General features: G+C 42.6%; 1 protein-coding gene across 2 annotated transcripts in view; it reads left to right on the top strand.

Annotated features, from left to right (window-relative positions):
• The first annotated feature begins 1,057 nt into the window (after positions 1-1,057).
• The window catches only part of GLS (glutaminase), a 61,503-nt gene continuing 48,024 nt past the window's right edge, over positions 1,058-14,536 (top strand). For both annotated transcript variants that reach the window (XM_063399886.1, XM_063399887.1), the window contains exons 1-4: positions 1,058-1,471; positions 9,317-9,413; positions 9,881-10,002; positions 14,314-14,443. In XM_063399886.1, the coding sequence (XP_063255956.1) occupies positions 1,125-1,471; positions 9,317-9,413; positions 9,881-10,002; positions 14,314-14,443 (696 nt within the window). In that variant the 5' untranslated portion in view covers positions 1,058-1,124. The remainder of the gene's footprint in view (positions 1,472-9,316; positions 9,414-9,880; positions 10,003-14,313; positions 14,444-14,536) is intronic.

Raw genomic sequence — 14,536 nt, 5'->3', positions numbered from 1 at the left:
CTCTGATTAAATGTTTGATGATGTGAACATGAAGAATGGCCACACCCAGTTCACCTGGCTATCCAGGTGGTTGCTTTTTGTGGGCTTGTGTTTGGTTTATTTCTTTTTCTTTAAAACAAAAATCTTCAGACATTTGACCAAGATTTACAGCCTCCACTGTAAATTTTGGCAATGAGCTATGCAGTTATCCTTTTATTGAAAGTACGTGGAAACCCCTCAGGAGCTCTGCTCCCTGCCAGAAGCGTTTGACCCAAAGAATGTGGGAACAACCATTCCTGCTGAGGGTATTTCCAACAGGCTCCTGTTTCCTGAGCCCTTTCCTACGGTGCCTGCTGGGTGACGGACGCAGGTCCTGCGCATCCTTCTGTCTTCTCTGTGGTGACCACTAACAGGACTGAGGAAACGGCCTGAAGTTGTGTCAGCAGAGGTTTAGGTTGGATATTAGGAGAATGTTTTTCACCCAGAGGATGGTCGGGCAATAGAACAGGCTTCCCAGGGAAGTGGTCACACCTCCAGCCTGACAAGAGTTCAAGAAGTGCTTGGACAAGACTAGCAGGCACAGGGTGAGGTTCTTGGGATGTCCTGTGCAGGGCCAGGAGTTGGGTTCGATGATCCTTGTGGGTCCCTTCAAACTCAGCATATTCTGTGATCCCGCCGGCACGGCAGAGGCAGTGCACTTCGTAATCAAAAACATACAGTTTTAAAAAATGGCCATTTCCATGGCAACCTGAACCCGACACCGCCGCAGCCCAGCCCGCTCCCAACGCCTTTACACGTCGCAGAGCGAGGGAGGGAAGGAGGGCGGGAGGAAAGGAAGGAGGGAGGAAAAGAACGAGGGAGGGAGGCGGCGCCCCGGGGCCCCCTCAGAGCTCCGGGTCCGCCCGCTTGGGGCGCTGCTGCTCCCGCCCCACCGGCCGCGCGCGACACCAGCGGCCCCGCGGGGAGACTCGGCCCGCGCCGGGGGCGTGGCAGCGGCTCTGAGTGACGTCCCCGCCGGCCAATGGGCATGCCGAGAGCCTGACAGTTAGGCGTGCTCGGCCAATGGCACGCGGTGGGGGCGGGTGCAGCGCGGTGCGAGAGGCGCGGCCGGGCGGCGCGGCGGGCAGTCGGCGCGGTGGCGCAAGATGATGCGGCTGTGGCGCTCGGCGCTTCTGCGGGAGCTGCTGCTGCTCGGCCCGCCGGGGGCGGCCGGCGGCGGGGCCCCGGCCCCGGGACCCGCCGCCACCACCAGGCGCCTCCAGCCGCCGCTCGCCTCCCTCGGCGCCAGCCCGCCCGCCGCCCGCCGCGGCCCGGCGGCGCTGCCGTCAGCGAGAGGTCTATGCACCCGCTCGGAGGGAGCCTTGGAGGAGCCGGGGAAGGGGGCGCAGGCGCCGTCGCCGACTCCTGGCGAGCCCCCCGCCGACAGCGGCCACAACAATAACCACGGCGGCGGCGGCGGCAAGGAGGTGGCCGTAGGCGGCGGCGGGGAGAAGTGAGTGTGGAGGGGGCGGCGGGTGCGGGGGATGATGCGGAGGCGCCATGTGAGCGCCTCCTCCCCCTCGCACGCGTGGTGCCTGCGGAAGGGGCGGGGCCGGGCCGGGCCCGGCGGGCGCCTCCCGGCAGGTGCGGGGACCCCGGGGGTGCCGGGATCCATCCCGGCCGCTCCCCGGCTGGTGCGGGCCGGGCTGCCGGCGGCTGGGAGCGGGAGGGAAGCGCACAGGCGTGGCGGGGGCGTGTGCGCCCCTCGGGGCTGCGCTCACCGCGGCGTGGGGCCCAGGCAGCGCCTCGGGCTTCCCCCGGCCCGGGGGTCCCTCCCGCCTGTGCGGGGGTGCCGTCCCGCCTGTGGGGAGGCCTGGCGCAGGCAGCGTGTCGGTAGGGTGGCTTTGGTAGCGCTTCCACTTGGCTAAAAATATTTCTCGAGAGAAGCGAAAGCTGTGTCATTTCGCATTAATTATTAAAGGCAGTGTGCATGGTGCGTAGTGCTGCCTTGGAAGTTTGGCAGCACTGTCTTCTGCGTGTCCGTATCCACCTGGACGCGTTCCTATGTAACCTGCCCTTGCGTGACCCAGCTTTGGCAGGGGCATTGGACTGAGTGATCTCCAGGTCCCTTCCAGCCCTAACAGATCTGTGAACTAGGGCAGCCAGGGACAGATACCGCCATCCGTATGTGGTGAGTACCGATGTTTATAGGTGCTGCAGGATGTGTGCCTGTGCCAAGAGGTCCTTATTTGTCCCTTAGTGACAAAGGTACGTGCAGGTAGTAGAATGATAAGGCTATATATGTTTATGAATAATATTCCTTCACTCAGAATGTGAGATACTCCACCCAAAAAAATGGAGACAGGTGTATCAGCTTCGGCTTTTGTACTTGGTAATGGCTGGTAGTGGATACCAGGGGTAGAGCATAATGATGAGGTAAGTGGATTGGCAGAGCATTCTTCTCTGCTAGTCCTCAGCATTAGGCAGGTCTTGAGTGTTCATTTCCTACCACCCCCTGTCTGACAGTCTGTGTATTGGCTGTTTGAACTTGGGTACATTTAGAATCTCAGATAACCTTTTACATGAAGTTTGACAGCTTAACTGCAAGCCCTGTGAAGACTCCTCCTTTGTGTGTGTTTGAAATGTGCCCTGTGCCATTCCTGTAGGCTGATTATGGGGTGGTATAATTAAAATTAAACCCAAACTGTTTTACCAGGCTTTGCTATGGTTATTACCTAGATGAAAGAGCAAATGACAGAAGAAACAGTGCCGAGAAACGAGTACCTTGTCTAGACACTGAGCAAACTCTCTCTTAGTCTAATGGTAAGAGGAAGTCTGGAAAACATTCCACAAGGCCAGTCAGGAAGGCTTCAGCCCTTAGCTTGTTAATAGTTCTGCTTTTGAGTTTTGGTTTGTGGGGTATTTTTAGCATGAACTTGAATATGGCAGGTGGGGAGAGAGGCTGTGGTCTTGTTCTTATCTGCTTTTTCTCTTAGGTGTGTTAGGTGCTCAGCCTGCTTCAGTGGGGTATAGCCTGCTTTAAGGGCATCACCAGTTACTTCTGCTGTCAGATGCCTTAAAAAAATGCATGCACGTCAGGTTATGTAACCCTACACAATATAATACACAATCATATGGGTATTATTTTTAAATTTATGCTATTGTTCAACAAATATGAAGTCTCCTCTTTGAATTAGCTCTCTATAATGTTTTGAAACAAAAAAATATATTATTCTTTGGCTTGAATAGGTGTGGTTTATAAAGACTACACTTCTGTTTTCAAGAAGTACAGACATTAAAAACTTTGGAGAAAACCAGCATGCCGGCTGTGATGGGTTTTTGAGGATATTGCAAAGGTGATTTTTTGAAGAGGTAGCATTTTCTTAAGCAGAACTGTTATTAGCTTCCTACAGCTAGCATCAATTAGGGAAATCCTTTAATTTCTATCATGTGTGGTAAAGCTGTGTAATCACGAGTTAAACGGTTTTAATAATTTTTGGCTATTGACAAAAGGATGTATTTGAAAGTCAGATGTTTTTTCTTTGAGTCTTACTGCAAAACGAGCAGGGAGAAATTCTATAAAACATTTAGCATATAGTTACCAATACAGAAAAAGCTAGAAACTTTCTTTTCATTTCAGGTTGTGCAGGAATTCCTGGTGGCACATTAGTCAGGCTGCTGGATATTTTCATTCTTTCTTTTTGTGAAGCACAACTATGAAAATCTTCCTTCAAGCATTTGTACATGGTACATTCCATGTGGAAATCATTGCTGTATTAAGACAGAGTACAGGGTTGAGAAGAAAAGCGAGGTTCTTCAAAAGACAGGTGCCAGAACTGCAATGACAACTGGGCTAAGTCAGTGCAGTATGTATTCTGCTGATTCCAGTACTTTGCCATCCGTGGTGTCTTCACATTTGAGTGGTGTTTGGCAAACGATTTGTGGATCCAACTGGCAATAGCAGCTTGTGGTTAGTGTTGGGAGGCTATTTTTTTTTTCTGTTTCGTTTTAAGGTCATGGTTCTGGGCTACTGAAATAACCCATGATGTCAAAAGACAGCAGTAAGGTTTTCCTGTTTATTTGCTTTCCTAACAGTCCTTACAGAGTAGGAGTTGCAAGTAAAAGCTTAAAATGTTCTGTGCAAAGACTATACAGAAATTTAGAGCAGTTAAATTCCTCATAGTGAGAATAAATTATGAGGTCTGTGGCTGATGAAATAACTAGTATCCCATTGCATAACCAGATCCCCTGGTGCATTTTTTCCATAACATCTTCTACCACCTCCTTATCCCTGCTATCCAGCCTTCACACTGTGAATCCAGCTGAAACTTAATGTATTTTGGACAGGAAAAATAATTGAGCTTAAACTGAGACTGGTCACAGACCAGTAAATTTAATTATTAGGAGCTGTGGATTAAAACACAATAATATCTATGCTCATGCCTGAGTTATTAATACACTCCTCTGTTATAAAGATGTATAATATTTAATACCCTTTGCTCCTACTTTCAATATGACTGTTCTTCGCTTGCTTTTACTTTCAGTATAAGAGTTCATATTGCATCTCGTGCTGGACAGTAAAGGGATGGAACAGTTTATCTTAGTAGAAGCTATTTCTAAATTAAAAAGACCTTGATTAAGGTGAGAGGGAGGAGCAAAATGTGAGTGACCCAAACTTTTGAAAGCTAAATTGCTCACTTTTTACAGCTAAATTGCAGTAGTGCTGGACACTAGTGTATAAATATCACAAAACAGTTAAAGGAAGTGTTTAATTTTTTTTTTAAATGACAAGGGAGTGGTAGTGTTCTTTTTTAAGGACAGAGATGAATTCTGGAGATACTTTTAAAAACAAATTTGCTTTTGCTGGCCAGATTATGGAGGAATAACTAGTAACCAGGCAGTGTTTAATTTTGCCCATACTTCTGAAGCAGTGTGGATACAATACTCAGAGATGCAAGAAACAGTTAGGAGTGCACTTTCATTAGACCCTTTTACAACTTCTGTAGAAGCCAAGGTTTTGAAGCTAGTGTTTGTTGTTTTACCATAAGCACTTTGTTACCTACTAAACATGTCTATCTTTGGTCTCAGTTTATAAAGATGTAGTTTACTCTTGCATCTTTGTAGTTTTTGGATAAATAGCTACCCACGTCTGTTCTGGGGCCAGTGTCTCACTGTAGGAGTGGACAGAAAGTAGTTACTTAGTGACCTGACAAGTCAGGAGATACAACCAAGATATACAACATTTGTAGTATGGTGACAACTTCAAGATGCCTGTCTTAGACAGAGTAGCTACTGACTGTGACTTGCAACTTTCATAGAATCCCAGAATCGTTTGGATTGGAAGAGACCATTTAAAGATCACTTAGTCCAAACCCCTCTGCAATGAGCAGGGACATCTTTAACCAGATCAGGCTGCTGAGAGCCTCATGCAATCTGACCTTGAATGTTTCCAGGGATGGGGCATTTACCACCTCTCTGGACAGCCCATTCCAGTATTTCACCACCCTCACCACAAATTTCTTCATTATATCTGATATAAAGCTGCCCTCTTTTAGTGGAAACCATTATGCCTCGTGCTGTTGTGACAGACCCTGCTAAAGAGCCTGTCCCCATCTTTCTTACAGACTCACTGTAGGTACTGAAAGGCTGCAGTGAGGTCTCCCAGGACCCTCCTCTTCTCCAGGCTGAGCAACCCTAGTTCCTTGAGCCTTACCTCTTAGCAGGGAGGTGCTCATCGCTCTGACGGTCTTGCTGGTTTCCTCCAGACCTGCTCCAATGGGCCGCTGTCATTCCTATGCTGAGGGCCCCAGTGCTGAATGTAGTACCCTGTGTGGGGTCTCAGCAGAGCAGGGTAAAGGGGAAAATCCCCTCCCCTGACCTGCTGCCCACATTGCTCTGGATGCAGCCCAGAACATGTTTGGCTCCAAGTGCCTGTGCCTGGGTCACGTCCAGCCGCTCCTCCACCAGCACCCACAAGTCCTTCTTGGCAGGGCTGCTCTTGATCTGTTCTTCTCCTGGGCTGTGTTGATCCAGGAGTTACCATGGCCCAGGTGTAGAACCCTGCACTTTGCCTTGCTGAGCTTCATGAGGTTCACAGCTGGACAAGCTTCTTGAGTTTGTCCAGGTCCCTCTGGATAGTGGCCCATCCCTCAGGCTTGTCACCTGCACCACTCAGCTTGGTGTCATTGGCAAACTTGCTGAGGCTTCATTCGATCCCACTCTCGGTGTCATTGATGAAGATTTTAAATGGTCCCTGAAGGACCTTTGTGACACTAATCATGACCTCATTTTTATGACTGATGTCGTATTTATTGAGAATGCCTGAAATTGTTACTAGCAATATCATACCATCATATAATTTGTAGTTCTGTAAATCCTGTTCTGCATTTTGGCAGTTCTATCCTGAAGTACAGAGTAAGGATCTTCTGTGTTATTTGAAATCTAATATTGTTTCTATCCTAGAAATTCAGCATTTGTTAAAATGAAGTCCTCCCCAGAATCTGGTGTAGGCATCGTAGGCAAAAGAAAGCTGAAAGAAGGTCTGCCAAGTCCTTATGCTTGGGATTTCCATGTTGGTTTTTCTTTGTATTTATAAAACAGTCCACCAGTATTGTAGTCCACTGATTAGTATACTACCAAAGAATTCTAGTTGTTTAATAGTCTGGTGCTTATTTTTTTTTTTAAAGAAGGTAAATAAGTATCACAAGTCATTATTCATGAAATAGGTAAACTGGAATTTCCACTTAATTTGACCGTGAAAATTGCAAGTTCCCTGACCTGAAAAACAGCTTTTCACATGTGTGGAACAGAATTATCTTGCTAAGTGTGTTCACAGTGCCACATCTTTAAGGTTAAGCAAACATTAGTTACTGACATCACTGATGTGATAAACTGCAGAGCAAGCCTTTTCACCCCTGTTTAGCTGATAAACTTACCAAAAGATGGGCTACTTGACAAGGAGCAATTTTCTGTAAATATATTGAATGTCATCCTCTTTGGTCGACTGTGCAGCTCCATTGTTTAATTAGGCTGAGTGACCCAATATTGAACAACAGCAGATGTGAAAGATATGAAAACCACGTTGAGATTTTCTGCTGTGAAAGGTGCATGTCTCTAATAGCTTAAAATCTTATGAAGAGGCAAGTAAAATCTTGGTTAAATGGCTGAAGTATTTTTCTGCACCTTTCCAGATAGAAATTCCATACTTAGAACAGCTGTAAAATTCTGAGTAATTGCTCAGATATGTGTAATTAAATAGGTTATCAGTTAACATTTCTCAGTGTGTTTGCTGGCTGATTTTGCCTAAATGAAATAGGAAAATTTCCTCTGCCAGACCCTCAGCAGTCCAGGAATGACTTTGTGTTGCAGAGCCATTCCTTAAAATGTGGAATCTCGGTATTTTGGGGAGCTCAGTTGAATGCTTTGTGGAAATGGTGAAGACGTAAGGGTGTAGACGATGTAACTTAGCATAACTTTTAAAATTAGTTCCCTGCAGAATTAGGATGCAGACACAGGGTGAAGCTTTAGTTGCTGTGTTGGTAGGTCTGGCTCTGCTGGCTTGACTGGATGTACCCAAAGGATTGGAAGTGAAATATGCTGCCTGGAAGACCTGAATTTTCTTTGGAAAAAGGGTTGTTCAGTAACTTGCTTGAGGTAGTTGCAAGCGTTTGTCTTGGTTGAATTGCCAGCCTGTCTGTGCATTAGTGAGCCAGCATAATTTAAATTAAAAAAAAAATCTAGACTGTAAGACAAGGAAAGTTCTGTTGGCTTACAAAGCTGTCTTCTGTTCTTAGAATGTAAGTACAGTGTTTTAAATTGGAAAATGAGAGGTGGTATTTTTTACTACTGGTTTTCACAGCTAGTTATGAGGAAAGGAGGGAGGCAAGGGCAATCTAGAGGTTGTCTTAAATTTATAAGGGTATTTGGATATAATCAGATTTTTATTAAAAATAATCATAAATCTGACTTGTGTAAGTATTGGGAGAGGATTAAACGTCAGGCAGTAAGATTGCACTGGCCTATCTAGGGTCTGTGCTTGGCTGTAGCATTTTATTTTTGCAGTTGCAACCCTGAGTTCTGTTATTCAAGGAATTACTAATCTCTTGAAAACGTCAGTGACTAGAATTTGGAGCTGCTTTTTGTAAACACATGCATAAATGTATAAAAATACATAAAATGCCCTCTAAGCATTCTAGTTTCAGGCAATAGTTGACTGTATAGTAACAAAGTGTTGCCAATATTAACAGAGAGACCTTCAAAACTGACGGCTAAAATAATGTAAGACTGCATACTCTGCATTTTTGTTACTATCTGCATCTTTTTTTCTTTTGGTTTTATCTATTTTGGTTTGGGCACTTCAGGGGACCAAGGAATCAGAATCCTTGTGCTGTCGCTGCCCCTCCCAGTCTGGAAGTGTAAAGATTTGGGCTCCTGCTTGCTGCAGGGTGCTTTAGAATATCTAGGAATATTTTTATACTTTTTATAGGTTAAATCTGTAAACTTCCAAAGGCTTTGAGGGAAAACTGTCAGTACAGCTTTCTGTCTTAGAAGGAGTCTGAGTGCTTAGTTGGGTAGGTTTCTTTCAGATTGCACATAAAATGGAGATGCAGGTGATGAGGCTGCAGGCCTAGGGGAGGCGTATCTTGGAGTGAATGGGTGAGCCTGGGATGTCAGAGAGCCGTGTGTTTACACTGATAAGCACAGTGACCATTAAAGGTGCATCTGCACTGCGTTTACTTAGCTAAGTAGGTGTGATGAGAGTCACTCCTTCTGCTTCAGGTGCTCTATTATGCTGCAGATGGCTTTGCTTGTTTCATGGTAACTGATGGGGCTTACATAAGCTTCTAGAAGGATAAGGACTTCAGGACTCCTCTGTGGAGTCCTGAAAACAGGACTGTTTGGAAGAAAATGAAGATAAATGTTACACATTTATCATCTCCTGTAGAACAGCTAGGTCAGTATGCGCTACAATTTCATTATGAGACATGTACATCCAGGAATCTGATAAAAAAATTATCTTCTGCAAGTAACATACCTATCCTTGATAATTTCAGAAAGGGATGTGTGATTAATCTGCTCCCAAAAAAATCCAAATGTAATCGTAGTGGTAAATGTGCGGCAGTAAAAACATGACTGGGTTGCAGTTAAGAATGTTTGCTACTATAAAATCTATGTAAGCTGCTTGCAATATTACCATATTTTTTCTACTTAAGGTCTAACTAAGCTTTGTGATCACTTATGAAAACATTCTTTGAAATTAGTGGTAGCAGGGCAAATGTGTTTCCCTGGGAATAATGCAAAAATGTGTATAAATAAAAATAGGCACTAAAATAATCTATTCTTTTTTTCTGTTTTCCAGTAAAATGAAACAAGGTCTCCTTCCCAGCTTAGAAGATCTACTTTTCTATACTATTGCAGAAGGACAAGAAAAAATACCAGTTCATAAATTCATAACTGTAAGTTTACTTGTGCTGTATGAAAGCTAACTACTGCCAGGTTATTTTGACATTCTAAATGCAAGAATGCAAAGCAAAGAATTTCTGTTGTACATGTTAAGCTGTGGGAAGGAATATAACTATTGTTTCCCCTCCAGTGCTGTTTCTATAGTTAAGTAAGAGAATGAATGTATTAATATTATTATTGACTTCTTTGATGTGCAAAAGACTATGCTTGAAGGTAGCTGTGCCTATGGCATGCTTGTGTAAAATGTAGTTAGACCACTGGATTTCAAATAACATTAATGCTTTGACATAAAATGCAGCCAAAATGGGCAAAGGAAATTGCTGAAGAGTCGGTAAAGTGTCACAATGTCTCTGTTGATGATGCAGTGGTGGATCTCTTATAGTGATAAATGCTGAGCAGTAGATAACCTGATTGTGATAGCATACCTTTTCACTTAGTAATTATTGTTTTATTGTAATAGGCACTCAAATCTACAGGATTACGTACATCTGATCCTCGATTGAAAGAGTGCATGGATATGCTAAGACTGACTCTTCAGACTACTTCAGATGGTGTTATGCTGGACAAAGACCTTTTTAAAAAGTAAACTTTCTGTCAATTATGTAACTGTATAATTCTGAATGAATGCTGTCTGTGTGTTACTGAGTGTTGTCTTAAGGAGAGACGTAAGGTACATAAATCAGTTAGAAAGGGAGTCAAGCACACACTCCTGATGCTGTTTTGATAGAAGTTTGTTCTCAGATTTCATGCAGCAGACAGGCTGTGTGATCTCCACAGGAGTTTAACGTGCCAGTGTTGTTTGTGTGTCTGACCCCATACTGCAGCTCTTGGTCAGATGCCAAACAAAGTTAATTGATGCAACATGAAGTGTTTTAGTAGTATTACATGAAACTGCTCTCTCACTGCATTGTCAGTTTTTAATCTGAAGTTCAGGATGCTGCTTCTGTGTGGTGAGATGTTCAGAGCATGTATGTAATTCTAAAAGTGAGTATGTGGGAAACAGTGATGTTAAATTTCAAGATTCGTGGAGATGAGAGGGGTTAGGATTGCAGACGTTGGTCTGTGTGCCGTATTTTAGTGATGCTTTTGTGGTATTTTTAGCAAAGTCTGTAGACAGCTGAATAGTATAAGCACTGTTCAGGTTGTCTTCATTTCAAGGACACTCCTTTGCTCCTCTACTTACAGCTTTTGTGTGCCAAAAGATTGGAAATGAAGAGGCTCTTAAATTTTGAAGTGAATTTTTTAGACTATTTTTCTGTCTGCATTTTTATTCCATTTGCAGGGTAAATCATAATACCTATATATAATACATATATACACTTAAATATAAAATATATACAGTATGTGCTTATGCTATACTATGTATTTACATAGTTTATGTAAGAATAAAAATATAAACAAAGTGTATGTATAAATACATTAAAAAATATATAAACATTTTTGGAAATTGACTGAGAAAAAGTGAATGTCTATGTGTGCAACAAAAAAACCCAGTCAACTCCTTAAGCAGGTGTGAGATACTTTGCAAAGGTCCAGCATGGACTAATTTTACTCCTGTGTTAAATTTTGGACAAGGTCTTCACTGATCTAAACTTTTTATTGTCAGCAGAGTAAAAACTCAAAATTGTTAGATTCAGAAATCTTCCTGGGTGTATGGATGGATTGGAAAGGATATGCATTTGCTATTATGTGGTACATTTATCCTAAAAGGCTTATTTGTCACAGTAAACTGAATTGTGTTTTAGACAAGGGCTCTGCATTTGAAAAAGAATTGATTGCTAATTAGCAGGATTATCTTATGTTCTGTGTCTCATCTCTCTGATTTGATCCTGTGTGAGAAGTCATTACTATAACCATTTGTGGAAAGCTTTACATGGTTGCTTCTTGTGTTAGGAAGAGTTTTGAATGTAGCAATTATACAGAGGTGGGGAGATGAATATGAAAACATAGCAAGTTTTGCTTTGCAGCAGCAAGCTCCTTTGCAGCCTTTTTTTGTTGCATTTGTGTAACATAATGTGGTGTTTGCAGGGTGAGACTGGGCTGCTGCTTAAAGCAGTGCAACATGCTGGTTAGCTTGCTATGAAAATTTTTTTCTTTCCTTTTTTCCCTTTTTGATACTACTTAATATAGTAGTACTGTCTGTTGTTAGATGAAACTTGGGCTGCTTTGTGTAGGGAAGTAATCTCAGCAATCTGAGTCAGAACTTGAAAAATAATGGATAAATCTAACAACATGGTAAAGGAAACAAAGTGATCCTAACTTTATGCTAGAGAACAAAGGTGCAATTTCCGAAACCTGTCAAACTGTTGCTTTCAAACTTGGTTATACAAGTCATTGCCTATTAATATAGATCATAAGGCTTGCAGCTTTATCTTCCTAACCAAAATGTATCAGGAAAAAATTATAGTTTGAAATGACATTTTTTAAAGTGGGGCAAGAAAGGCTTGGATTGGGATTTGGCAAGAGAATTCTTTTTTGGTTTTTTTTAGGCTGAGATTATAAAGTTTGTCAAAAACGGAAGAATGTAAAGTAGGAAGATTTTAGTGTACCTATCCTGAACACCACTGAACTATGTGAGAGATAAGGGCCAAGTTGTTCACAAGATTTGACCATGGAAAGGTTTTTATTTATCAGTATAATTATATTGATTCCTCCCTGTGATCTTTTCCTGTTGCTCCACTTCTTCAGAGCCTGAGGCCAGCCATCTCCAGAGGGTTATCTGGAACATAATTAGTTAATTACTTGGATGAGGAGGAGATGTCAGCTGCAGAATTTTAGAGGCTGTCATGGCTCTCGTCCTGGCTGACTGAGAACTGTCAGTCCTGTTTACTGTCCTGTTGAGAACTCTGTTATTTTCTCCATGCTCATATTGTTCTGAATACCCACCTAGACTACTTGAACCCTTGTATTTAATTTAGTCTGTGAATTAATATGATTTGCTTGGGGTAAGGAGTACTAGGATAAATAGCCAGACAATGACCTTGGCAGAGTCTGGGAAAAATTGGTAACAATAAGTAATGTCCTTCACCAGCACAGCCATTTCCGTAGCAAGTTTTAATCCCTACATTAAAATGATTGAACTGTCAAAGTGAGCATCATAGGCTTGGTGTAAATTTTAAGTGTATAAATGCCCTTCTTCTTTCAGAACTGTAATCTGATTTTAAGAGGGCTGCATTTCACCACATATTGCCTCCTTGTTTTCCAGACTTTGTATTGAATTGTTGATAGGTTTGGGTGAACTTCAGATGTATTTTTTAATCCTCATAGGAATGCTTCATGCTGTCTAGGTAGTACAGACAATTGAGAAGTGCATCTGAAGTTTGAACCTAGTGCATATTATGTTGTTACTCCTTCTGCAGACATAGCTGCCACCAGTGTTATTAATTACTTCTGAACAGGGGTTTTGCAGCTGGAGTAGGTGACTAATTGGAAGCTGCTGGGAACAAAAGCAAACAGGATTTTTTGCAAGATACAGAAAAAATATGGCAGATTGCAACAAAACCAACTCGACTGCAATTTTAACACAAGCTGAGAAAGCAGCGTATTACAGCAGTTTGTAAGGTGACCGTGCACATCGGAAACTTTACAGTTTCTCTTTCACTTTCGGAGAGCAGTGCCTATCAACACTTGAAATGAGTATCAGTTGAATGTAAGATAAGAGTCGAGGAAGTACGGAGGAGTTTAAAGGCTTAGGAAAAGAGAGGGCAATTAAAAGCAAGTATAATTCTGTCCCTTCACTGGTCTTCATGCACCTTCATTTTGAACTGATGATGACTTTTAATAGTAGGGTTATTGAAATATCTATTCTAGGTGAAAACATTTCCCTGATTTTTTTTTTCCTGAATAAGTCTTAATTAGAAGGTGCATTCTTCTTCGTACCATGTGCCTGGATGTTAACTTTCCATTTGCCTGCATTAATGGTATGTGTGTGCCTCTGTCAACACTGCTGGAAGGCAGGGTATGAAGGTGTTAACTGTTTGTTTGCTGTTCAACAGTTTGTTTAACAAACCTCCCCTGTCCTCCTTGCTGTTAATACCCTTTATCAGGTCATATTTCAACTGACTTGATAATGGCTCCCAATTCCCACCCTGCTCATGCTCTCCTCTCTCACCCACAGACACACCACTTTCAGCACGTCTCAGTTTGTGTTTTCATCCTTCCTTCTGTTCGTCCTAGATAAGTCTTTTCCTTTTTACCTCATAGGTTTTTTAACTGTCCCAGATGGGCTGGCGTTCAGAGGGTGTGGCTGATAGAGTAACTGTGTTCTGGGCTAAAAGGCAACAGAGATTCCTTGCGTGCTGGTGGCTTGAAACAAGAAACTTGCCGTACTGCTCACTATTAACTTTTGCTTAGTTCAGGAGACGTTATCAAGTTTTTCCACAGGGTTTTTTTCTTATTTTAGAGTGGAATCACATTCCAGTTTGGTCTGGTGGTAGCGTTCTCACCTCAGCTCCTGGTGAAATGGTGAAGTGAAAGAAAGCAACCCTGAACCTCCCAAGTCTGATCTAACTCTGAAATCAGCACTTTTTTAGACAAGGACTGAGTTAGATAAACGTCAGTTGGCTCGATCCTGTGAAGTGGGTGCTTTGGATTCCTTTTGCAAGCTGAGGTGTTACTTGAAGGCAGATCGATAATACCTTGCAGTACAACTTCACGGCTGAAATTTCAAAAGAGAGCTTTAAGTAGAAAGGAATGAAAATGAATGGAACAAAGCTATTAAAACTCATTTTAAAAAATAGAGTGGCATATTGGAAAAGTACTAAAGATTGTTCTTGTAGGCATGTGGCTTCAAGGGACTGAAGGTCCAAATTAAATAACATGTAATTACTACTTAAGTAGGCTTTTTGATAGTACATTGTCAAAATACTTATAAACGTTTTTAACTTTTTGCAGGTGTGTACAAAGTAATATTGTGTTGCTTACTCAAGCTTTCAGAAGGAAGTTTGTCATTCCAGATTTTATGTCGTTTACTTCTCATATTGATGAGCTGTATGAAAGTGCTAAAAAACAATCTGGAGGAAAGGTAACCTCTTTGTAAATAAACTTCAAACTTCTGTAGATTTTCAGTATTAACCAAAGGTGTCATTTGTTAAGTAGACAGATTTTTCATAATGTT

The sequence above is a fragment of the Prinia subflava genome, chromosome 6 (assembly GCF_021018805.1).
Source record: "Prinia subflava isolate CZ2003 ecotype Zambia chromosome 6, Cam_Psub_1.2, whole genome shotgun sequence".
Lineage (NCBI taxonomy): Eukaryota > Metazoa > Chordata > Aves > Passeriformes > Cisticolidae > Prinia > Prinia subflava.
This window is presented reverse-complemented; position numbering and strand designations above follow the sequence as displayed.